The 27,371-nt window shown below is 36.8% G+C and overlaps 2 protein-coding genes across 18 annotated transcripts in view; one reads left to right on the top strand and one right to left on the bottom strand.

Moving 5' to 3' along the window:
* The window catches only part of Abi (tyrosine kinase Abl), a 115,106-nt gene extending 105,368 nt beyond the window's left edge, over window positions 1-9,738 (top strand). For 6 of the 7 annotated variants that reach the window (XM_067090660.1, XM_067090658.1, XM_067090661.1 and 3 more), the window contains 2 exons: window positions 1,285-1,359; window positions 6,470-9,738. In XM_067090660.1, the coding sequence (XP_066946761.1) occupies window positions 1,285-1,359; window positions 6,470-6,633 (239 nt within the window). In that variant the 3' untranslated portion in view covers window positions 6,634-9,738. Of the gene's footprint in view, window positions 1-1,284; window positions 1,360-6,469 lie in introns of those variants that run through there. The other variant, XR_010850743.1, reaches the window with a different exon arrangement.
* LOC136830771 (uncharacterized) overlaps window positions 1-27,371 on the bottom strand; it is a 58,691-nt gene that overhangs the window by 14,040 nt on the left and 17,280 nt on the right. For 3 of the 11 annotated variants that reach the window (XM_067090662.1, XM_067090670.1, XM_067090671.1), the window contains exon 7: window positions 26,036-26,328. In XM_067090662.1, coding sequence (XP_066946763.1) covers window positions 26,120-26,328 — 209 coding nt within the window. In that variant the 3' untranslated portion in view covers window positions 26,036-26,119. Of the gene's footprint in view, window positions 1-2,512; window positions 2,626-15,315; window positions 16,645-24,952; window positions 25,070-26,035; window positions 26,329-27,371 lie in introns of those variants that run through there. The other 8 variants (XM_067090666.1, XM_067090672.1, XM_067090663.1 and 5 more) reach the window with 6 other exon arrangements.

Genomic DNA, 27,371 nt, shown 5'->3' with positions numbered 1-27,371 from the left:
TATTTGTAGAAAATTACAACCTTGCTTTATAAACTAAGACATTTCAAGTGTATAGTGCCTTTTTTTTAAATAGAATGATGTGATGTGCATGTTTGTAGAATGATTTCCAAGAACAAGAGGGGTATCCACTCTGGCAAAATATTGATGGCAGTTTAATATAAATTCATTTTTCAAGTTTTAGAAAATTATTGGTAAGTCTAAAGGAATATTTGATACAGAAATGGTAAGGAAATGGCTGGAAACATTAAATTTTACCAGTAACATCCAGTTTTCACTTGCCTCATAATTGGGTGGTAGTCAATGGCAGCTTCATAGTCAATGATGTGTACTTTATCTCAGGTCATTGTGTACATGGTAAAAAGTATTGTATATCATTGTGATACTTATTATAATGTGCTGTAATTTGACATGTATTATAAGCCATCATTTACGTTTATTATGTGACCCACAAATACATTGACATTATCACAAATGTTAAATTTCAGCGAAGCAGATAGTTCATTAGGACCATTCTCTGTTATACTGTAATTAAAAGACTTGTGCGTCTATATATTTATCTTACAATATCTTGAACCAGCTAGGTAGTTTTGTATCAGTTATGTAAGGTTGTATACCGTACTTTTTTGCTAGTTCTGTAAGAAAATGTGTACATTATTAACATGATAAGGCATGCTTGCCTTGTGTGTAAATTGTTGGGGAGGGGTCTTTTGCAAGCTTAGTTTATTAGTGGACAAAGATGTACAATGCATGAACATGCCAGCGCATGTTCAGGTCAGTACAGTTTGTCTTGGTTCCTGTGACCTCATCTATTGTGAAACACTTCCTCAGTATTGCAGGTTATTTCAAAAAGAATCTCCCATCTAGTTCATAAGTTGCTCACTGAAAGGAGGTCTGATATTTGTATATTAATGCTTTTGAATTTTTCCAAGTTTTGAAATTTCATAGCATGTAGACCTATCAGGTATATGCTTTTTAGCAAAACCATAGATATTAGGAAAGAGACCTTATTATGGTAAAAAGACAATATTTAATGGTATACTACCCACAGTAGTAAAAAATTTTTAGTATGAAAACTGTGGACAAAAACTAATGCCCTACTCTGGGGACAAAAAGTATTGTCATTTTGTTTTTTACAATTACATGTGTTAACAGATTTATTACACCAATGGCTATATTTATGTTACTATTATAGTAGTTTTATTTTTACTTTTGTCCAGGCTTTAATAAGGAAATTTTATAATCAAATGGATTTTGAGGAATTTATAAATTTGTTGATGCTTTCAGTGGATGATACCCCTGCTCCTCATCGTACAGCAAGCTCTGTACCTCCAGCTGTTCCTCCGCATTACTTAGAAAAAGGTATGTATTTAGTTTAATTAAATCATTGTTTTTTTAATCACAACTTCATAAGCAATAAAATAGCTCACATTTGCAGTCTCAAATGTCCCTGTCAGACAGGAAAAAAAAAAGTCACCTGTATTACAGGTAAGAGCCAACCTCCTTTTCAGCTGTTCAAAAGTCTAAGTAGAATTTTCTCACTTGTTTGCGCGGCATCTCGTTAGTCATCCATTCATCATCTGTTTTTATATTTTCCATGTTTCAGTTATTCATCCTCTTATTTCAGCTTATTGCATATATTTCTGACATGACCTCATCAATTCATATCCTCTCCTGTTTGTTAAGCACTACTCAGACCTTTCAAGAAGAACACTGCCACATGGCTAGGCATGAATTTAGGACATTGGCATCCCTGGTGGTAATCAAGTAATTTCTTCAATCAGCTTACAAAGCATCTTAGATTTTTGCCCCAAGAATTTATTAAAGCTTTGCTTATCTCCTTTGTAAATTATGAATTTTTCATCCATATTTTTCTAATTGGTTTAACTTATTTCTGCACGCCTAGTACCTAAAATAATCTTATTCAGGATTCAAAATGTCTTTTTGTTTGATTTATTCCAATATATATAGAAAACCTTGGTACTCATCAGCTTTGGAACTCATTGAATTCAGTACTTGACACATTTTGATGAGAAAAAACTGTCTTGGTGCTCGTTGTTTGCTTGGCTCTCGAGTCTCCATGACGATTTCCTCTTCCACACCAAACAAAGGTTTTAGTATTAGTCACTGAGTAGCCCTCAATCACTGCAGAATTCGTCTTAGTCCATTACAGTATATCTTTTATTTTTTGTGCTATTTTTGTGCATATCATGACTTGGGTGAGTTTCATTGTTGTTAGAATATCCTAGGCTAGGTTTACTCTGCCAGTTACATTTTCAGACAGTTTCACTGATAATGCACATTACATCTTAAGTTAGTATTTGCCTAAAAGTAAATGTTTGATAGACTTAATGTAATAGTCATACATTTAGCCAGGTTTACCTAACTTTTGGCCTGTCAGATAATTACTATTACTTATAATTAAAAACCACTTGCTAGGCTATGCAAAACAATGGCATAAACAGCAGCAAGCATTGACATAAACAGCCGAATCGAGAAACAACAGTTTGCCAATGTTTTAGTTACCATAATGATCGTACGTTTATTAAAGTTGCGTTACATTGCCTTTTTAAAAATGTGCCAGTTGTCAGTGGTGACTTCTGTAAGTAAACATGTCAGCGGTGATTTCTATAAGTAGACATAAAATGCTTTTTATCAATCTTTCACAAAAGGGATAAGAATGTCTAAAGAAAATATAACTGGATTCAAGCTGTGGCTGAAAAAAAAAAAGAATGATGTGCAAAACTTTTTGAAACTGGTGAAAGCATTGTCTGGAACTGAGGAAATCACTGCTTTTCTTGATTTAGAATTTACTGCATTTATAAGTAAATGCAAGCTGCAGTTTTAACTAGCTTTGATAATTTACAAAAAATGTACCTCTGAAGCACTTTTTTTTTTTTTTTTTTTAACGGTAATAGCAGTGATGATGTCTGTAAGACATAATTGACTGTTGTTTTTGACTGATCATGTTTTATGATACGATAATATGATTATACACACAATATAATTGAATAGGTTAAATAAAACATCATTATTTTTAGAATTAACATTACTTTAAATACAAGTGCACTGTTTGACTTTTGCAAATGGATACTATCGGTGTAACCATGGTCTAAAGGTGTAACAGCTTTACCAGGGCCAACAGTTCACACACATTTTGTAGCTCAAGTACGATGTGCCTTCCTAAAATCTGATTTAAAAAAATTGGTTTTGGAAAGTTGGATGATACGAGAGTACACTAAACACAGTTTCATTGCTCTTGAAACTTATGACAGCACAATTTCGTCAATCTTGAAACTTATGACAACACTTTATCCTCCATAAAGAAAAAAAAATGGGTTTTTAGAATGTCAGCTAAGGGATTGTAAACCTGTAATGAAAATAATGCACAGAAAAGAGAACACCATTGTAAAAAAAAAAAAAGATGAAATTAAAGCTACATTTTGTTAAAGGAATCAAAACTGGCAAAAAAGAGGTCTTAAACACTCAAGGAATTAGGAGAAATTGTTGTTGGCCTGGATAAATGATAAATGGCTGGTGGCAGTGTTTCCAAGGCCATGATTTTTGAAAAAGCAAAAATGTAAAATGAACTTATTTTCTAAAGTACAGTAAACCCCCCGTATTTGCATTCTCACAATTTGCGGACTAACCGATTTGTGGGATTCTCTGTGGAACATATCTATAAATTATTCCCAAAAAAATTCAGCAATTTGTGGACTTTTTCGTCAGGAAAAATTCAGTAATTAGTCATTTGGATGTTATTTTCATGACTAAATACATTTTCTATGATAAAAAATTATTATATTAATAATGATATATAAGTGTTTCAGGATGATAGTATAAGCATTTTTAGAGGGTACATTTTATGATAAAATAATGGTATACAGTACGTACTAATTTTCAGATATTAATGTTAAGTTTAATAAGATTAAACGAACAAATAGTGACTCCCAGTCTTTTTATTCTTGACTTGAGAAAGGAGGGGTGAGGGTAAACGTCAATTTACTCGACAGTTTGACATGTTGGCTGGAGGGGACAGAGTGTTTCTCTCAGAAGCTCAAGGATTTCAATCTTTTGATATCATACAGTTATTCCCCCCCTCTCTCTCTCTCTCTCTCTCTCTCTCTCTCTCTCTCTCTCTCTCTCTCTCTCTCTCTCTCTCTCTCTCTCTGTGTGTGTGTGTGTGTGTGAAAGATAACTTAAGAGGGAAGAAAAGTTTCTGCTTCATGGAGTATCCTCTCTGTGCTACTTTTGTGACTAACTTCTTCATCAACAAATAAAAAAGGACATCTGTAAGGGCATGCCATGAAGGTTCAGAAGGCAGCCCTTTTCCATGTCCCCCTATATCAGTTATTGAATCTTGCCAGTTTCACAGAATCATGGTTTCTCTTCAGGATATTGAATCTTGCCAGTTTCACAGACTCATGGTTTCTCTTCAGTAATCACAGAAAATGCATTTCCATACAAGTTTAGTGTAGTACTGAAGAAATACTAGGGAAATTAACAAAGAAACAAGAAAGTATTACCTTTATCAAAGAACACAACCCCTTAGTCAAGTATGCCTTCATAAATTGGATTTACTGTTGTCTTCTGTACCCTAACAAGTTTGTATGAAGAACTGCTTTAGAGAGGAACTGTAGCCTTGTGTTTCAAAACAATTTTGTGTAGCACTGTCATCTGCCAGTTTTATGAATGGATGCTTTTTAGGTTATCATCTAAATCACATACCAGACACTGACCTCAGTTCTCCTCAACTTCATTACAGGTCCAACTGTATATATAAATGCATTTCACAATTCCATTACTGTCCACTATGCTGGTTTTTCTTCCATGTGTTTATTTCCCTCTGTTGATGATTTAATAAGTTCTTCCAGTTCTGTGTTGATGAAAACTTTCATCCTTATTTGTATCAACAGATTTTCTCTTTTGACACCAAACTGCTTGAATTCTCTGGTCAAGTGGCTGCAGCAATAGATTCATGTTGTGATTTGACATTTCCATATACATATATATGTTATTAGCACTAGGAATTCCAACCCATTAATGAACAGAATGGAATATAAAATTTAGGTAAAAGGCCAAGTGCTAGGATCAGTGAGGTAATTTAGTGCTGAAAGGGAAATTGAGGGTAAAAAGGTTTTAAAGGTTTAACAGTAACAGGAGGAAAACCTTGCTGTTGCACTATAAAACAGTTTTTAGGAGACAGTGGAAAAGTAAGATGAAGGAGAAGAATATGAACAGAGGTACTGTACAAGGAATGAAAGGGGTTGCAGCTAGGGGCTGAAGGGACCTTGCAAAGAACCTTAAATAATGCCTATGGTGCATCTCGTGAGGTGCACTGACAGCACTACCCCTCTACAGGGAAAACACTGATGAAATTATTCAGAATATAGAATGGATGTAACTCTCTCTTATTGTGTTGCCAGAACATAGGAGGATGCTGCTTTACTCTGTTCTGAAGTCATTTGGGTTCTTGGCTTGGTAAATAATGCATGGCTTGATCATATGACCCACAACTTGGCCACATAGTACCAAAGTTGTTCAGTTGTATACCTTTAACCGTTCAGCCACTGTGCGTTTGTGAATGATGTTCAAGTCAGCATCTTCAGGACAATTGTGTTGCATTTTGTTGCATACCTTAAATTTATTCAGCCTCCATGCACTTGTGAATGATTTTTAAGCCAGCATCTTCAAGACAATTATATCTCATCAAGTTGAAGAGAAGGTATTCTTTTCACTAAGTCAGCTTCTTCATTTCTTAAGTTACTGGAAATCTGACAGTAGCTTCTTCATAAATTTTTAAGTGTGGTGATACTGGAATATATCAGCCATTCTTATTAGTTGGTCTTCTGTCTCCAAAAATAATGCTGTCTTCATCTTCTCTGAGTCTTATCACTCACTGTGGATGTATCTTTAGCAGTATAGGAGCACAGGCAACTTAGCACAAATTTTTTTAAATTCCTAATCAGAGTGAATTAATGAGACTACCTTTTGGTACATCTTGGCCACTTCAGCAATCGATTTTTTCTTTGTGCATTAGATCCAACAATTTATTAATCTCACTTGTGGTGGGCCCTTTATGGGATTTTTTTTGGGGAGGGGGGGGGGCAGGATTACCAGTATCACTGCTTTTGCTCTATATCTTATGGTGACACCATCTTGTTTGTTAAATTTCTTAACACCATGAATGCAACTAAAGGACTAAGTGTTTGAATGGGATGGGAGATTTGGGGATCAGTAGACAAGAAATAAATTGCCCAGTCTAGACAGGCAGGCAAGGCAAAATCTGAAATAAAATTTAAAATTTTGTTATTTCTTTCATATTTTGATTAACTGCTATTTTTCAGTTTCATAAATTTGAGACTGCATAGACTGATTATGTATATATGGTTTTGGGGAGATGAACTATAATTACATATACAGTATTAGAGGTGAGGGATTTGACCCTTCTAAAATTCTTGTCTTTTTTCAGTTATTGCAGTTTATGATTACACCGCTGATAAAGAAGATGAGCTCACGTTCTCTGAAAATGCTGTCATTTATGTTCTTAAGAAGAATGATGATGGCTGGTGGGAGGGTGTCATGAATGGAGTAACTGGACTTTTCCCTGGCAATTATGTTGAACCCTTAATGTAACTGTTATTGTGTATTTAGAATATGAAGTTAAAAAGAAGTTTCATCCCATTATGAGGAACGTAATATGCTTTAAGATGTTACAACAAAGTACTTGCATATGACTCATTATGGTTGCTATTACAGTTGTCTTAAGGTAAGAAAATTTTAATTTCATAATTTCGTTTTGAAAGATAATTGAATATGTAAACTGTATTAAAGGCTGATTTCGTAAAGACAGTATTACAAGCAGAAATTGTTGACACTTGTTTTACATATTCATGATCAGAGAATTCAATATCTTTGAGTTAGTGTCATCATAATTTTCAAGATATTCATGACCACTACTAGATCCGTGATATTTTTTAAGGAATTGCTTCACTTTTTTTATCCAGTCAAGGGACAGTATGCATGTACTGGTATTAAGTCATACAGTATTTAAGTATGAATTCTAGAGGCCTTTATTAAGCATTCTTATAATTTGGTGTTGCTGTAGACTTGCTTTAGTTCAGCGTCTATCTTTATTATTAATGAAAGTTTTGATACTAGTAGTTGCCATTTCATGGGGTTATAAAAGTTACAACTGCACTATATATTTATTCTTGTATTGTTAATATTCTTCACTTGTAATTTGCTAATTACCTTTTAGTTAACAACCAGAAAATTTTTATGTATTTTTCCTTATGTATATAATTTCTTTCTTTGGTTACTTAATTTAGAGAAACTTTAAAGTGGAGTGTCTCCTCTTCCTGGTGTGGTTCATACATTCAGCGGACTATTACTGATATAGAGGTGTTCTAGTCTTGTTTGTTAAAGTTTAAAGTAATCTAGTGGTAATTCTGCCATCATTACAGCATGACAATTGGAAAGGTGCAGTTTAGCCTGTACCCCAAAATTACTTTACTTCAATTCTGGAACCTTTTCTTAAATGATATCCACATTGAGGATCAGGGCATTACATTAGAATTATCAAATCTGTACATGAAAAGTTCTTGTGTGAGTTATCTTGCAGTCTTTCTGGTGTTTATCATTATATGAAATACTGTTAAGCATAGGAGACATATTCTTGAGTGATATGATGGGTGCTAGTATATGTTCACTACTTGAAGATTTCAGATCATATGAAAATTATTACTCTTAAGTAAGCAAATAAGTGCAATACCAAAGAAAAATTATGTATAAATCCAGACTGCTTGGCATACATAGGACATAAGCGTTAGCAGTAAGGAATTGTATAGACTAGCACCAGTGAGAAAAGCATTTTACAAGCAGCACTATCTAAATTGTCATTCTACTCAAGGTTGCATACTTAGAGAACTTGTCAAGAAGAAAAGCAAGAGTAAACAGTAGGTGGTTACAAGTAGTAACCACCTACTAATAGTATCAAGAAATGCCTAACTTACTGTTGGTTGTTGCTCTAAATTACTCTAAAAAAAAAAAAGGAATACCCATGAAGAGACAGCATAAATGGGACATGACCATAAAAGAGCATAAAAGTTATTTCATGAAAAACAGCTCTGAAAATTAATTTCAATTGTAAGTGATACAAGTGTATCCACCATGAATTAACTATAAATTATAGCAATTCAAATAGCAAATACTGGTATGTTGGGAACATCAAGGTGATTGTATAGAGCAAGCAGGTATATGTTTCATCCTCACCCAATGAAAATTGTGTTACCAGAAGATAAGGAATCTTGAATGAATGCACAAATATATTTTTAGGAAGTTCTGTATATTTTTTTTTAGTTTGTTGTAAGGAATGTAAGAAAAAATATTTTGAAGAAGATTGCTACATTTGAGGTCAGATATCTTTATTTTATGTATTATTATTAAATAAGACCAGCGAGTTATATCTCAAGATGGCTTGCCCAAGGGGTTTATTCACTATTATAGTAGAGTAAAGCTGAAGAAGTTGTACAACCAGGTGGGAAGAGACCAAATTGAATGAATGAAAAGTAAAACGTGACAGGAAAACAGCACTGCAGCTTATGGCCCAAGGGTCACTGCAAAAAACTACATTATGTTATTACAAAATATTTTAAATTGACAACTTTTGGAAGTCAGAAGGAAACTTAGTGCTGAGAATCCAAGTTTTCATATAATACTAGCCCTAGATATTTAAGCTTCTGATACATTCTTTACTGAGTAACCTGGGATGGAATCGACCCAGTGAGGTGATGAAAAATGTAAAAACATAGTAAGTGTATAAAAATAAATGAACTTCATACCTATTTTTTATACTAGATATTGCATGAATTCAATGTAAGTATCTTTTGGAATTTATGAAAATTTTTTGGATAAAATAAAGATTAAAATTTTATTATTGTGTAGGAGGTGAGGCACTGCCCATGCCTGTAGTGGCACAGACCATGGATAGTTAAGAACTTCTGTAGCCCACACCACATTTACCTAGTGTATAGAATAAGTTCTACAAAGGAAGCCAAAAAAAGACCTAAACTTACGTTTATACAATTTTTACATTTTTTGAATGGGCATATACATGCCTATACCTTATGAAACATGGATTATTTTGATGAAGTATACATTTTATGTTTACAGTAGTACTTATGCGTCAGACTGAATACCTCATCTTGGTCTTTTGTTCTTAATGTTCCTTATGCTGGGCCCAAAAATCTCCAATTCAAAAATAATTTTGTGTTTGTTTCACAAAAAAAAAAAAAAAGTCTCAAATGAACATGTATTGTAAGTGTATGTCGTTACTGTATTTTGGTAATCAGGGTTTGTTCCCACCTCATAAAGCACTTTGGGCCCTGTATCTCAACTAGCTATGGAGAGTGCAGCTTGACACACACACACACACACTCCCTCGAAAAGGGATTGTGTGTGTCCATGGCTCTGACAAGCTAAACCAGGTTTTGCTGGGTGGAGAAAATATCAGGTTACCTACCTAGGGCTAGCTAGTCAAGATCTAGAGAATACAGAATGTCCAAAGGATTTTATATAAATGTTGGTGTCCATCCTGACATTTTTTTTTCATCATCTGGCTGTGGAGGCTACAAAGAAGTGCAAAAAGGGAGACCCTCACAAGGTGCTGTATGCAGATAACATTGTTATAACAGAGGAAGATGTCGCAGAAATTAAAAAAAAAAAAAAAAAAAAAACGAATGAAAATGAATACTGAAAATTACGAAAAGCAAAATAAAAGCTTACGGTAACTGACAGGGAATTAGGAATATTTCTGTGACCTTGAAGACACACTGGATTGTGAAGAAGATATTGTTCTGAGAGGATGACAAGAAAAAATTATGCAACAGCTTGGATGACATGGAAAGACAGAGTACAAGTAAATTAGCATAGCAGGCAGTCCCTGATTTACAACGGTGGTTCCATCCCTATGCTGTGTCATAAGCTGAAAAATCGTTGAAAATTGTAATTTAACCTTATTTTATTCTTTGGATGTCTTGAAAATGGCGTAACCTGCATTGTTATTGAGTTTTTCATAAAAAAAAAATCTCCAAATTTTGACCATTCTGCCGTTTTGGTGGTATATTTCTTCTGTCGGATTGGCGTTGTAAGCGTCATAACCCCGGAACATGTCATAAACCAGGAAATAATTTTTGATGAATATATTTGAAGAGCGTCATAAGCTCGGAACGTTGTAAGTCGAGCCCGTCGTAACCCAAGGACTGCCTGTATCCCATTAGTCAACAAAGCAAAAGTTTATGATACACATATATGGTTGTACTGCTGTGTGCAACAAAGAGTTCAATGGTACTTACTGAAAAAGTGCCCATTGTACATGAAAACCTTAATTGTAATTAAGGTTTATAAAAATGTCTTGTAAGGAAATGAGAAAAGAAATGTTTAGGTTTAGTGGAAGCACTGACAATGCATACAGTGTAGGTTAATAGCCTTGGCCTTGCATAGTGTAAATTAAATTCAGTGCATCCCCTTTACCACAGTCAGAGGCAAAGTAAAGTTTTTACAGGACATATTACTGCTCAAAACTGATGACTCTTGATAGAAACCATTTTACTGGAACAAAATAATTGAGTGTGTATTTCTCTACTTCACCAGATTAGTAAATTAACATAATGTTCATGTGACTACTTTAAACCAACAACCTACCAGCATTATTAATGTGTAGAGTAAAGAATTTTTGTAGTGCAGTTGGAAATAATACTTCTGGTTGAATCGTTATAACATGTAATTTTCATAACATGCATGTATTGATGGCCCTCAAAGTCAGTAGAGTCCAGTACTTTGAATGTCTGACCATAACGATGCTTTTTAAGGATTTATGCTTGTAACCTTTACTTGCAAGCCCACTTTAGTATGTGTAGTATGAATATACAGTATATGAATCATATATTGAAAAAATGCTTACAGATACCCTTATATTAAGTCTTTTATTATTAGATCCCTCTATATTTTATATTACTTCAGTTTACAAAAAGTATAAATACATCTGCATGCTACCTCTGCTATGATAAGCTTACATTTTAGTTTGTATTTGATATGCTTTATTGGGCTTTTGTAGACGGTTCATAGATTTAAGGGACAAGTTGTGAATATTACTGTTTGCAGTAAGAAAATATCACATAAAATAGTCAGCTCAAAAATTCAAGAATTTTCATATATTTTGTATTGCATATGTATTTTCTCATGTCTTTTTAAGTGTTAATGACAGATACTTTTGTACAACTCCTGTCTGGAATGTGTTTTGTTTGGAAGTGTCTTTGGAAAAGTGAAACGGATGTTAGATGGATTGCAAAAGTAATTTGCCCTTTTTTTCAATTTATATTTCTATAATTTAATTTTTTAGGAAATATGCCTGATCATGATACTAGTCATGCAAACTAATTGTGGTGTTTACATCACTGTGAAAAGTTCAAATTGTCTTTGACCTGTAAACAAAATATAAAATCATCAATAAGCATATAATTTGGAAATCATCGATTTTTTCAATGGTTTGTTCATAGCAATGTAAGAGATTTTCGTCTTATTAAAAGTTTCTTATCTGAAATAATGAATATTCTGCTGTACGTCAAAAAACAGAGGCACATTTCCAGGAAGAGCCAAGGGATAAATTTAGTATTTTGCCTGTACCATGGATGGTTTGAATGAAAGCTGAAAGTATTTATTTATTGTGGGTCAGTTGTGTTGCCTAGTTGGTTTTGAAAAAGTTTCTTTTTTATACAGTAGGAGTTTGTTAAAGTATAACTGAATTAGGGTATTAAAAAGTAAGCCATCTTCAACTTCAGAACACAACATACTCTTGATGCCATGGACAAAGGGGGGTCCCTTAGTTTTCAACAAATGTTTCTTTAGTTACTTCCTTTGAAAAACAGCAGTGATTATTTTATACTGCCCATCACTTATTAGTATTATTCCTCATTACTGTATTGCAGTGTCTTATATTATTCTAGCTGCCTTTTCTATTGATTCATGTTTTACGTTACAGCATTATAAGCCCTATTCAGAGATAATACTTTAAGGCAAGTTTATAGTGATCGTCCCCTCCAGCAATTACTCCATTAAACGCCTTATCTTTATAATATAGGACAATCAGATTTGTATTTGCAAATTAGTCTGATGTTAAGGATAATATGATATGGTACTGTCATATGTCCAAGTGCCAAATGGTATAGCTTAGATAATATGACACTAACTTCCGCATTTCATACTTATTTGATATTATTTTTCTCTTAAAATTGTTCAAAATTACTCATGCTTTATAGCCAGAAGTTTGAGTTCACCAAGTTTATGGTCAATAAATATATATGTGAATCAACCTGTGAAATATAGCCTAAACAGATTTTTATAAACACTGTCTCACTGTTTTTTCTATCTTTTTGGCTTTTATATGTTTACTATAACCCAAGAGGGCTCCTACCTTATGGTTTTATAGGTTTATTACTTATAATTTGAATTTTTGTTATGCAGAATTGCCTCACCTTTTCTTGAAATAGCTGTTGTTACTAGAGTTTGAGCATTTTAAACTGGTGTAAGAGAGAATTTTGAATATACAGTACAGTATATGCATGTATATTTTCCCTTATATTGTACTTTTAATTTAAGATTGAAAGCAAACTGTGTGAATAACAAGATTTGAATGAGTTATATGTGTATTCAAAATTGGGAGATATTAACATGGCAGGGAGGAATAAACTGCAATATTTTTAATTACCTGTGCCTCAGAAAGTGTTTGTTGAATTCAGTTGCATGAAGTTAAGAATACATAAACATTTACGTGAAATCCCCAATTAAAGTACTGTGTTATATTTTAAAATGATAGGAAGTCCAAAAGGCAACCCCTGTCAAACTCGGAAAAACATTTTACTTATTTAGATAATACCCATGTAAATGTTGATGTGGCGTGGCATAAATTTATAAGAGTAGGTTGCCTGACCAATCGTTTATTTGAAACCCATCACCAACGTACCTCAGATTTTCTTTGTGTAATATGGCCATGTTATGTGGAACCTTGATCCATTATTAATAACATAGACAGTGAGGCCTTACTGTGTGTGGTGTATTTTTGTGTTGTTTTAAAAATGTATAACTTTACTTTTAAATTAGTAATTAAGTCAGATTAATGGAAACAAAGCAGGATTTTAGATATGTGATCTCTTGATGTTTGTTTGGATTGTCCCAAACAACAGTTGAACCTCTTGAAAAACAATTTGAAATCATGACTGAATGTGCATATTGTTGTTTGTATTTATACCTGTATTAGTGTTTGTTTAACCCTCCAAGAAATTAGATTATTATAGAAGTAAAATTACCAGCTCAAAAGATAGACATTAAGAAAATGCTCATTTTACCCTTTGATGCCTGAAACAGGTATGATAATGTAACAATTATATAACCTTAAAAGGTTTTGGTATGTGATCCATATTTGTTTCATGATTTTTATTGAAGTTTTAGGAATGTCAAATTATTGATTTTGGTAATGAGGTAAATGATAATGGATGTAGCCCAGATAATCTTTCACTGACTTACTAGGAGATCAGTAAATTGAGTTTGTATCTTGGTTTAGTTTTTATTTTTGTGTAGGCTCATTTTGGGCTTCTCTTGCCTTCTGTTAGTTACCATGGGTGGGTAATGCAATTAAAAATTGTTACTGGTTGTCAGGACAAATAATAAAATGATTTTACTCAACCATAAACTTCATGGATGGCATATTTTAGAACCATTATTGTTAGAAATAGATTCAGGTAAATCAAAACTACAATAAAGTATTGGTTTTACATCTGTACAAATTTGAATATCACATTGAAATAGGGTGGGCTCAACTCTACAAATGGACATGCTCCTTGTGCTCATAGGTATTTGGTGTGTCCCACAACCCAGTTATTAAATGTATGCCATGCCTTGCAGATGTAACTCAAAAGTTGTTTGCAATGTATGACTAAAATAACCCATTGCTTTGGAAGCAAATTGTAACAGGACATGTTGTCAGTATGTTCCCTTATGTTTATATTGCAATAAGAAAGTTACCACTTTATAGTGTTAGAAATAAAGTGATCAAATCCTGTTCCTTCACATCAAAGATAATAAACAGACCTGGTCACTTGACTTTACATTATAATTTTTTTTAAATTCTGCTCTGTTGATGAGTGTTTTGTGTAAGATTAAGATGATAGTTATATTACATGCCCTTTTTAAAAATTCTCATTTCATTCTGGTTATTTAAAAATGTATTGTATATCATCAGGCCTTGATATTTATTGTTCCAAAAGCAGTAGATTTGAAAACTACTGAGCCACAAGTTAATTTGTATCCTGTGTTATCATACAAAACGTTAGACAGATTTTGAAGATAACTATCATTTCTTAAGTATTGTTAGATTAGGCTTCTTGTTCCTCTTTCTTTGAAAAACCTTACCAGTCTTTATATCTTCCAGTCATCTAGCATCTATAGTATTCTAATTAATTGTTCCCCCTTGAAGGGCTTAGGTTGGGATTCATTTTATCTTTTTTATCCCTGTGTTCATTAAATCCAGCATTTTTTTCAATGTTAAAACATTGTACTCATGGATATTGCCAGCTTGTTTATATCAACTAAATATTTCTCATTCACCTGGCACTACATATGTAGTGAGGGGTATTCTGTATTGTAGCTAAAGTATACATAAAGTTTTCAAGCACACATTAGCCTTTTCCATACCTTTGAAATCTTATAACTGGAGACCTGTTAATTTAAATACATTATGGATAAAGTACTATATACAGTAAAGGAATTTAGTGTTCATAGGTATCTATTTATATAAAAGATAATTGCCATTTTTAGAAATTTACAAGTAAGTCTGTTTGCTGGCTTAGAGAGGTGATGGAAGAACTACCAAAAACATGTGAATATAGCATAGTAACCTGTTCTCAGATCATTACATGATACCTCAACCAATGGACAGTTCAGGGGTCTGGCTTCCATATAATTAGCAAATACCCAAGGCTTGTTAGTATAACTCAGAACCACTTTAGCTATCCTGTGAAAATCAGTCATTTATTCCTCTCTCTCTTGTTATATAGCATTATTTCATTGTATAAGTTTTGTTGTGCATAAGTATCATATGCATACCATGCGAGTATGTAAGGGTGTTTATCTGCTGGTATTATACTAAGCAATTGGTTACCAGTTTTGTGCTACCTTTAGGGTATTTCCCAATTAAAATCTAATTTCCATTTTGTTCAAATCTTCATGCGTCTGTGTATGCGTGCAGGGCTTATAAAAGCTATATTACAGCAATACTCTTATTTATTCAGTATGGCACACAAAAAGTTACCAAATCCTTACACTGTCCAAAACCTGTTTAAAGCTATTTGAACTTAGGCATCACTGGTTAAAACATTGAGCAAATATGCAGTGTACTATATTTGCTGATATACTCTACTATTTTATTACTAGCTGACCAAATCTCTCTCTCTCTCTCTCTCTTTTCCGCCCCCCTTTCTTGTTAAGATAGTTGCTTCAATTATATTGCCCAGCATTTTTGACATTTTATATTTCACCCCTTCTCATACCCCATTCCTATCGGGGCTAAACTTGGACTTAAGAGGACATCATGAGTGTTACATTCTCCCTATTGGGGCTGAACTTGGGCTAAAGGGCATTGGGAGTGTCACTTTCATCTCGGCGACTTCAAAAACTATGAATTAGACACTAATAACTGTCGTTTTCGGTTATTTTTATGTCACCCCTTTCCCACCCCAACCCCCTTTGGTGCCAATGATGTCTTACCCCAACAATATTCTTTTCTAGATAGTAAGTCATACATATATCAAGTTTGGTTGAAACTGCTCGATGCATTTCAGTTATGCTGGAACATACAGTAGACCACCCAAGATTCGCGTTCTCACAAGTCACAGGATTTTCTGTGGAAGCTATCTATAAATTATTCGTGGGAAAACTCACCCATTCGCAGATTTTTTCATAGAGCAATATTCTGTATTTTCATGTTTTAATCAATTTTTCATTTTACAGTACTTATTTTCAAATATTGATACTGAGTGTAATAAGATTAAATAATATTAAATATAAAAATAATTCTCTCTCAAAAATAATTCTTCTCTCTCTCTGTTACTGAGATGAGAGAATTTTTATGCATATGCAATATATATATTGCAATACACTCCCTGGACCCCTGAATTAGCCCTTAATCCCACTAGCCCGAACAACTCTCAATTACCCATCCCACTATAGTGGGAATTTTAACAGCCAGTGTTACCAACACTGACACAGGTGTGCGCCGACACGCCCCATTTTCGTCAATTGCTTTTTGTTCGTGCTGCTGGAAAGTTGTTTCCTTCTGCAGTGTGAGGTTTTAATCCTATTGCCTGACTTCTCTCTGTATTTTGGACTTGGGGTGAAGACCTGGATTGTATTTAACGGTTTTTTCTCCTGGATTTTCTGGATATCTTTGACGTGGAACGTCTTTTGGATTTGGACTCGCTGGTTCCCGGTCTCTATTGTACAACATGGACTTTTCACCTTCTGCCATGCCATCAACTTTGACGTCAGCCTCGACTGCCTACAACGGTGGACGCTGGCGCTCATCGCTTCTTCTTCCTGCAAAGACGGATGAGTACCTTGAGACACGATAGACATTCCGTCAGGTATGTAGGAAAGTTAAATGTGATGTCCAGACTCATTGTGATGAATGTTCCCATTGGAAGGCACAAGAGAGGGATGATTACATTCGTCATCGCAAGTCTTTGGCTAGTAAGGGTGGCAGACGTCGGTCAGATTCTCGTTGCCTCAAGTGTCTCAGACTTCTGCTACAGATCAGTTGATGGATTTAGCGAGTTCAAAGGTAGTCAAACAGATAGAGGATAGGATTGCAATTAGTAAGGAAAATTCATAGCTAGTCTTCAGCATTTCTCAGATAGGGCTAATAGTAGTATTAGGATGTCTAATTCTTCTTCCTTTTCAGCTCCCCTGCCTGTTCCAGAACCAGCCCTAACGGGTGCTGAGGGCAATGGCAGAACTGCAAGCCTCCAAGTGGGTAGGGTCTGCCGGCCCCCCTCGGCGCGGAGCAGGCAGTGAAGGATTCCCCCTCCCCCAACCCCCTTGTAGTATTGATAAATTTAATGTTGATAATGTTTGAATCAAGATCTAGTTGTGATAAAGGAGGATAGGTTTGGGTTTGGTAGTGAGGAGAGGTATTAACGGTGCAGTGTCGTTCTCCTGAATGGGTTCCAGTTTCAGGTTCGGGTGGTTTTTGTGCTCTGACAAGAGTTTCTCCTTCATCTCTTCTTTCGATCTGGCTCATCTGGCTCAGTCTCAAGTCAATGTTTCAGTTATGGTGGGGCAGAATCCTTCTGCTTTCGCCTCTATCTCACTTCCTACCGTTTTCTAAATCTCCTACTGTAGTTCCCCCTTCCCTGTATTCTCTGCTCCTCCATCTGGTAAGGCGGATTATGGTGTGTCCTTTCGGTTTCTAAAGTAATTAGGGGGACCTGCAATTGGATGTGGCGGGTTGTAAGACGGATGGCAGGGTTTTTCGACGGGTATAGACCTATGGCGAGAGGTTATATTTTATTCTCGAATGTTTTCTCTAACATTAGAGAGTATGGGACACAGTAGTGTCCAGAATTCATGTTGGATATGTTTTCAGGATTATTGAGGGATTATGCATCTGCTATTCCTATGCCTCCTGCCTTTTCCTTCCTCAGTACAGTCTTCTCAGGTAGGAGGAGCTTCCGGACAGACGAAAACCCAGTTTCGGCAGATTTTGGCCGCAGGGGTCTCTTGTTCCATCCCTTCGGGTATGCACAGCCCCTTGCTTCCGCTTCATGCAGCTGTTCTGATAGTATCAGGTATTTCACAGGGTTTTCCTGTCGATTCCAGTTCGGGTTTGTGCCCCGCGGTTTTGGCAGGACATGCTGTACCTTCTTCAAGCGGTCCACGGCTTTCATCGCCTGCATTTTCCGCAGCGGTAACTCAGGGTAGCTTCTACCTCTTTAACTCTCCCTCGTTCATCTTCTTCTGTCCCTCCGCAGCAGTTTCGTTTGCGCATCCTCCCCCAAGATTTAACGATGTGGGTTTGGCTACTCTTACTCGTCTTCCCCTTGGTAATGGGGGAATCGGCTCCGGGTTTTTATCGGTTCAGCCTTCTCTTCCCGGCGGGTCCAACTATGCGGATTCAGCTCCGGGTACCCTATTAGGTGCGGGTGCGCAGCATTCTGGTTAGGTTGGTCCGATTGCGGACTCTTCATCGTTGTCCAGGGCTTCGTTCAGTGCCTCCTCCTTTGTCGGTCTTAGACCGTTCGAACATTGCGGAACAGGATTCTTATCCGTAGGTGCAGGAGATTCTGACGGACTTAGAATGTCCTCTTGCCAGCAGTAACGATTACGGACACAGGCTTGAGTATGTTACTTCCTCGTACCCTCAAGCAAGAGCTCTGGACCTCCTGATTTGTTTTTTTTATGACACTAAGCCAGCTCCTGCCTCTTTTTCATGTTGGCTGGTTTGGTTCGATCGGGTTAGCCAGGCTTTGGAGTAGGTGGACGTTCGCTTAGCATCGGTAGTTGCTTCTAATAGACAGCACTCTTCTCTTCTCTCTCCGAGTAGGACCATTTACACAGTTCGAGGTAATCCTTTGACAGGTGTCAGGTTGCCCCTCAATGAATCAAATGAGGCAATCTTGTCTAAGTCTCTGGCGTCGTCTTGGCTCGTAGGGACTTCTCTTAGGGAAGCAGGTGCTTCGAGTATGTGTTGCACAATCAGACTGAGGCTCTTGCACATTCTTTCTGGATGCGGTCAAGTTATTGTAATGCGGGTTTCTAAAGAGTGACAGCCATGTCTCTTCGGATCCGTGGCTGTTGGCAGCATAATAAATTTATCTCGAGGGTTCTGGCTCACCAGGCGAAAGCTTTGGCTTCATCTACGACGTTTGGAGCAGGAAAGTCAAAATTTCTATCTTGGTCATCTTCCCCCTCAGTATCCAGACACTCATAATAGGGATTGCTTATAACACCACTAGCCTTAGCTAATTCTTGTTCGAGGATGACAATGTAGCCAGTTTGACAAACATGGTTTCTTCTAACTCATGTCTCCGTTGTTGGCAATTATGCATCGTCGAGGATACAGAGTGTTGAGGTATCTAGACGATTGTTTGATCCCGGCCTCCTCTCTAGAGGAGCTAGTAACAGTGAGGGAATTCTATGGAATTCTTAACATACTCTGAAAAGAGGATTCCCTCTTCCTCTGAGGGTTTTCACAACCCTAGAGAGAGTCCAATCGGTCCTTCAACAGATAGAAGTACCAGCTCGGAGAAGCCTCTTAGGGAGAGTGTCTCTCTCTCTCTCTCTTTTAATTCCAGGGTCTCGTGTCCGGATGCGCTCTCTCTTCAGGTATGTCTCAGGAATCGCTGGGACTTCCACAATGAGAACGCAGTTATAGTCAGGAGCAATTCTTGCCTGTTGGATCATTCGTGGTAGTCAGAAGTGCATCTGACAGGGGAAAGGTCTATCGACTCCCCTCTTCCTGACATTCATTTGTACACACATGCCTCAGATCAAGGTTGGGAAACAACCTTGGAGGAATCCAGGCCTCGGAAACAAGAGTAGTCAATAAATCTTCAGGAAAATCAATGCTGTAAAGGAAGCCCTCAGTTGTTCACAGTCTTGGTGTGCATCAGAGTAGTGGCTATGTTTAGCGACAGCGTAATTGCTGTGTCGTATCTGAAGAACTCGGAGGGGGAAGAGGCTCAACAGAACTCAATACTATAGCACATAGTCCTGAGAGGGTGTGAAGAACGAAAAGTGTCTCTTCTTCCCCAATTTATAGCGGAGTCTCAAAGTACGGGCAGATTCGCTAAGTCGCTCCCGTTCAGGTATTGCGGGGGGAGTGGACTTTGACTCTGGAAGTAATATGTCAGGTTGTCCGGAAGTGGCCAGCAACTGTCGACTTATTCGCGACATGATTAAACCATCGTCTTCCGGATTATTTCTCTCTAATGGTGTCCCCATGTCGATAGTCACCATGGTGACATTACAAGTTGGAATCACATGCAAGTGTATGCCTTTCCTCCATCTGGTCTCATTAATCAGTTAATAGGGAAATTGCGGGAGAGTGTCAAGACAACCTTGACTCTAATAGCTCCCTGCTTGCCATAACACGCTTAGTTTCCGGAACTCCTAGAGCTCCCTACGGAAGTTCCGATGTCCCTACCAATGCGAAACTTCTTCTTAGTCGACCGCATTCTTACTATTTTTATCCAAACCCTTGCGTGCTGGACCTAGTTGCAGGGCAACTGTAGAGAGAGCCACTAAACAGTCCGGACTCCCTAAAGCTGTGTCTAAATAGTTTTCTTTTAGATTGAGTAAGTCAACCCGTAAGCCTTACCAGGTTCAGCTAGAAATGGCATAGAAGTTAGTGTCGTAAGGAAGGTCATTCTATCTCTAGACCTTCCATAGCCAAAAGAGCGGATTTCTTTTATTCCTCCGGAAAGTCAAGAGTCTTTTGTATTCGGCTATTACTGACTACCGCTCAACGATTAGCGGTAATTTAGTTTCCACATTTCTGAAGTTTCAAGAAGTAAGATAATCTATGATTAAGTTCTTTTAAGATTAACATCCTGTTTTGCCGACTCGGGCCCCCTTCGTGGGACTTATTAGAAGTATTTCAATATTTATCTTGCTTTCCCCTGCCTTCGAACCTATTGAAGCTATAATGTTAAGACACTAAGAAGTTGCCTTTTCTTACGGCTTTAGCTTCAGCTAAAGGGTTGGGCGAGCTTCAGGCAGTTTCTAGGTTGGGTTTCTATGCGAGAATGATTCATATTTGTCTGTCTTCTGGAATTTGCAGCGAAGACAGAGTTGGAGGTTAAAAATCTGCCTCATTCGTTTAAAGTTCTTTATCTGCAAGTGTTCATTACTGGTGATCCAGCGGAGATATCTTTATGTCCAGTGCGAGCATTAAAGTCTATTTATCAAAGTTTGCAAAACTCGTTCCGCTTCCACACACAGTTGTGTCTCCGCGAATCCTTCCCGTCTGCTGTCAGAGAATGTGATTAGTTACTTTCGGAGGGACGAGATTTCCCAAGCTTCTCAGGGTGGTTGTTCGTCGTCTTCAGCTCGGTATTTTCCCGACCGCACAGTATTCAGAGTATGTCCAATTATCTTCCTTTCCCAGGAATCATTTACTGCTGTCTATTCTGGAAGCAGCTGCTTGGAAGTCCGTCTCAGTGTTTACTCATTTTACTTAGAGATGTTCGATTCACCTCACAGCGTTTAGCGGTGAAGTCTATTATGTAGGGTGCGTTCATTTAGCTGAGATGATATTAATGCAGAGGTTCAGAGGGCTATTCTTTTAGTCCACGTGTAGCGGCAAAGTCTATTATCTAGGGTGTGTTCATTTAGCTGAGGTGGTATTCGCTTAGTGCGGAGGTTCGGGGGGTTATTCTCTTAGTCCACGTTAGCAGCGACGTCTATTATCTAGGGGCGTTTATTTAGCTGATGCGGTATTCGCTTAGTGAGGAGATTCTTAGGTTAACCAGATAGAGGAATTCCTTTTAGTCTTTAGAATTCTTAGACAACAGTGATAATATAATCACATGAACTAAGTTTAGTACGTTTTAAGTATCTTAGTCTTTGATAGTTTCCCTACGAGAGTCCAAGGGGGTACTCTAGTAGGCTAGGCTATTTCGTCGGCACCGAGATTATTCTTCGCTCGTCGATCGTCGGACCACATCCGGAGGATCAGCGGCTCGGCACACTGCTTTATTTCCCTCCATACATGAGAGGCTATGAATAGCCACATGGGAGGTCACCGTACTCCTCCATACCTGAGAGGTTCTGAAGAACCACATGGGAGGTCGACGGACCGAGACAGTACGGACCTGACGGGCAATCAAAGTACTCTCCAACATGTCTCATCACCAAAAGCAACGATTGATAAGGTGACTGTTTAGCTAGATAGGTATCCTAGCCGAGAGTACTGACCTGACTGTCGATCAAAGTACTCTCCAACATGTATCTTCACTGAAACCATTGATTGATATGGTGAGTGTCTGGCTAAATGGATATCTTATGCAGAGCAGATTGGTGAGCTACCATCTCTGCAGTTGTCAAAGGGGCATGCAATAGAATTGATCCCTCCTCCTCTAAATGTTGTTAATCAGGCTAATTCAGGTGTTCAGGGAGTGTATTGCAATATGAAGTTTTCATAATAAAACTAATATTGTAATACTTACTTGAACACCTGAATGATTCCCATCCTCCTTTCCCCACATCAATTTTGACCTTGAATAAAGCAATTGATGAAAATGGGGCGTGTCGGCGCACACCTGTGTCATCGTTGCCGACCGTCTGTTATGGTAGCTCAAGTGACAAGATTTTACCTGCAGCGTTGGTAACGCTGGCCGTTAAAATTCCCACTATAGTGGGATGGGTAACTGAGAATTGTTCGGGCTAGTGGGATTAAGGGCTAATTCAGGTGTTCAGGTAAGTATTACAATATCAGTTTTATTATGAAAACTTCATGTTTATTTGTTTTGTATGATACATAAATGATTTACTAATTTTCAAATATTAATATTAATGTACTAAATGTACACAGCCAAATATCAATTCATTAAAGAAAACTTAGTGAATTAGTGAGATTTTTGTTCAATATAAATTCTTTCCCCTCATCTTTTTCCAAAAGCTTTGGAGGGATGGGGGGGGTAACCTGTCAAATATCTTGACATACTGACTGAAAGGGTAGATGTTGCCACTTGGTGGTCAAAGGCTACTGAAAAATCTAAGGCTCTGAAAAATTCCTCCTCATCTAATCAAAATTATGTTCTTTGTATTTCATCTCTCTCTCTCTCTCATAGATTTATTTTTTTATGCATAAGTAGCATATGTTTATTTGTTTTGTATACTAGTTTTATACATAAATATGACACTACTTTGTTATTAATTTTTGTCATATTTCCATGCTATAATTACAGTAAAGCTTTTTGCTTTTCTATAGTACATTACAGTATTAAAAATTTTAAACAAATACATATCATTCCCAGTCTTTTTCTCAGAATCTTCAGAGCAAGGGGGGGGTGCAAGTACCTGTCAGTTAACTTGACATATTGACATACACCATGAAGAGGGAGGTAATGTTGCCCACAGATGGTCAAGGATACTGAAAAATCTCTCTCTCTCATTTTCCTTCATAAATCATGAATTTCCATCTTTTGATATCTAACGTATGAATAACTTTCTCTCTCTCTCTCTCTACAGTTATTCTCTCTTTCTTTGTCATAATACTGTATGTAAAAACAAACACCCTCTCCCTCTCTCTCGCCAAAGGATACTCAGAATGTGAGAGATGGATACATAGATAGAAAGGGAGAATGGTTGATAGAAAGATATACTTTTCTCTCTCTCTGTTACTGGCTGGAAGGGTTAGAAGTATGTGCTATATATTTTTATGGGTATAATGTTTAAGATGACTCTGAAATAATAATAATAATACCATTTCAAAGATTAATACAGTAATAGGATAATAGTTTAAAGGTATATTTAATGCAGGATGCTAGTTTAAGGTATACATTTGGTGTTTGAACTTTCAAGATACACAGTTATAAGCATTTTTTGAGGGGGGGGGATGTTAACTATTTGTGGAGGGTTGTGGTACTCATCCTCCACGAATACAGGGGGTTTACTGTACATACTGTACATCGATTTTTATATATATATGACAGATTATTGAGCATATTTTATATTTTATTTATAATTTTTTAACTTTATCAAAACTGGAATAAATTAATGATACACAATGCAAAGGAGAGAGAGAATACATCAACTATTAACAGGAGAGATGGTGCCCTATACAGCAAACTTTAAGCCAGTTTCCTTGACTTTTCATCCCTGCTCTTTGTTCTCTTAGTACAGTAGTACTGTCCAACTGGTTAATCATTGCTGTAATTGCTCAAGAACTTGGAAACCCTCTCTAATTATGAATACTTGGGTCAACCGGGGGTTGGAAGCAGTGTACTTAAGCAAGACACTGCAGGGAAAGGTAAAGCATCAGAGGACAGAAAGTGACAAAAGGACAAATTTTTTAATTAATTTGTATTTTTAATAGCTAACTAACCTGTGGTCATAGCATTAGGATAAATCTTCTGGTGCCAGCTGGAAACCGGTAAAAACAATAGGAATTGTTTGGTGGCATCTGGCATGGAGAAGAGGCCAGCGACATAACCTCAACCCCATAATGTAGTTAGTTTTCTTCTTACCACCTTAAGAGGAGGTCGTCTCTTTTGCTCTTTTTCCTAAAGCTGGTTTTTCCTTATTGCCCATGTTTCTTGGTTGTGTTTTTTGTGTATAGTGATTTTTTTTGTGTGTTTTGGCTTCTGATATGCACTCCCAAAACCCAGCTGAGAGTTCCCGTAAGCCTCAGAGGAAGTGTCCTAATGCAGACAACTACCCTGGTTCGCGTTTTCTTGCTTCCTTTGAGACCGATCCCCATTCAACTTGTAGTAGATGCAGCTCTAATGCTTGTAACATAACTAACCCTTATCCTGAGTGTCATTCTTGGTCTCCTGAGCAATGGAGGATCTTTGCCAAGAAGAAGCAGCACAAGAGGATGTCAGAGGCGCCAACTTGGGAAGAGTTCTCTCCTCCTTTGATGCATGTTTCTCAGACTTCTCATTGTTCTGCGTCTCCCTTGTCTAGGCCTCCTCCAGTTACTTCTCCTTCCTTGGGAGGTATTTCTCCTTCCTTTTCTTCCATTGAATGGTCTTTGGAAAATTAGGTAGAGGGGACAGGTGATTATGTAAATAATGGTGTGCTCTCTGCCCATTTAAGGATTGAGCCTTCCCTACCACAAAAACATGGCAGGTGGTGATTGGCCTCTTGATTTACATGGAAAAGTTGGTTCCGGCCAGCAGGTTCAACATCATCTCCCTCCAACTACAGAAAACAAAGTGCATCCATGTCCAAAATTCTACCAGTCCCAGTCATTTGGGACATCTTGATATAACTGCTTTAGTGAAGACAAAAAGACAACCTGCAAAAAGAGTCCCTTTAGTTTTGCTAGACCTGGAATTTCTTGTAATCCCAGAAACTGGACCTGGATTTTCTTGTATTCCCAGAAACCTACAACCATAAATGGGGGACCATGCCTTGGATCTGCAAACCTGAGGTGTCTAGACAATGGACAAGCAACAGAGGTACACAGATCTGCAAAAGCTTCATACTGTGTTCCTAGGGCCCCAAGCAGTCATGAAATCCTTATACAGGGGCACACCTAAACACTAGAGTCATGAAGATATCAGTTCAAACAATACAACAGCGATGCCACACAAACACATCATCCTGAGGGCTTATTGAAGTGCCTTGGGTGACGTGAGTTTAACCAACTAAGGACAAGAGCCCATGAGGTTCAAGCAGTTTCAATTTCTGTGGTGTCCCAACACACCGTGGAGGCATTAACACTAAGATGCCATAACCTCCATCTATTAAAAAGCTGTGATTTAATATATTAAGTCTAACCTTTATTATTAATAAAGACAAATCATTTGGGACAGCTCTATTAGAGTTAAATAAATTAGCTCAGCAGCATGGTTAACCTACTTGATAATAATAATGATGCTTTTGGCAATTATAAATTACTCAAAATCCAATAAATGTTTGATGAAGTCAGCAAGCTAGTAAACGTACAGCAGACACGCAAAAAACCAATGCAGCTATTCATTTAGAAAACAAGATTCCATACGTATGTGCACATGGCACCAGTGATGCTCTTTCCTCTGCTAATTTAAAAAATGTAGTGTGCTCAACATCTGAAGTCATATCTGCGAGCTATTATAAATATAATGGATTTGTGAGAAACAGAGTTAAGGACCAAGAGTGATTCCAGGTGAGATGCCTTTTAGGGTCATTCATCTCTAACTACAGTACTAGTTTACCAGTACTAATTAAGCCGCTATTCTGCACTTCATTGCTATTCTAAACTGATTAAAAAGTAATGATGCCTGTTTTATATATAAATAATGTATTTGCCATCAAGCATGTTACAGTGTTGACCTTTGAAAAACAAGAAACATACTTAACATGGTTAAAATTTGTACTGGAATTCTGGAGTGTGATGAGGCAAAGGTCTTGGAGGGAATTTGTATTTCATTTCCAAAAGCAGCATTGGTGCTGGTTTACTGCGATAGGCAAGGAGACTAAGAAATCGCTGAATCTGAGAAGGCTTCAAGTACACTTTTAACATAATTGCAAATTTCAGGGTTTGATTTACTCCTGCCACATCACCCATTTCACCTGTTGAAGGAAGATACTTATAGTTAAAATTTTAAATAATTCCTTGAAAACAAATGTAAAAATCTAAAGATATTGTATGAAATCATTCAATTAATTAACTCATATTTGTTAGTGTAAGTGATATAAAAATGTGTGAGACCACAACTGTTGACAGAAATTGGTTTCCTTTTACTAACTTCTAAATTCAGGCATTTTAAACCAGCATGCAAATAGCAACTCGCAACATATTTCTTTTGTTAAATGCAGAACTAACCATCCTCTCCTCTAAATTTCAGAAAAATCTGAAAACAAGTTACTGAAACTTTGGTTGCCACTTAAGTCCTAGACCTCTTCTTTCCACAGCATTTTTGCTGACTTTTCCCTGGTCTTGTGTATCTATAATCTTATAATAAATAATCTACAAAGCTGTGTTGTTCTGTTCCAATATTTTGTTAATCTTCTGTCCTTATACAGTAGTTTGCTTTGCATTACTATATCTTACATTATTTAAACTTTCCTACTATATACTAGCATCTCAGCTTTCTGCATGGTTCAAACAGGCAGAGAATTTCAAGTACTTAGGATCTACTTTAAGCTAGGAGGGAGGGTATGGAGCTGAGGTTGAAAGCAGGATAAAAGCAGCTTGGGGGAAATGGGAGGTGACAGAGGTAGTGTGTGAAAAAAAATGCAAAATAAACTACATACAGACACCACCCTACTTACAAACATTCAGAGATACAAACTAACAGGATCATAAATTAAAATTGTGTTCAAAGCGATCCCCTTTGCCACTGTAAGTTCAAATTTTGTTTTGCTCACCTATTCTGCACATACAGTACTGTATGTACAGTGTATTGTGTATGTACAGTGTATTGTTTTTATATCATACTACTCAAATAGGCATGGAGAGTACAGTAACCAATTTACAAACAATTCAACATACAAATGGCCTTCCGGAACATAACTCATTTGTAAGTAGGGTGGTGTCTGTAAATAAAAATAGAGATTTATTGTATTGTAATATGACCACTGATGATGTACTGTTCTGAAACATGGGCTTTAAG

Source organism: Macrobrachium rosenbergii, chromosome 47 (genome assembly GCF_040412425.1).
Source record: "Macrobrachium rosenbergii isolate ZJJX-2024 chromosome 47, ASM4041242v1, whole genome shotgun sequence".
Classification (NCBI taxonomy): Eukaryota; Metazoa; Arthropoda; class Malacostraca; order Decapoda; family Palaemonidae; genus Macrobrachium; species Macrobrachium rosenbergii.
This window is presented reverse-complemented; position numbering and strand designations above follow the sequence as displayed.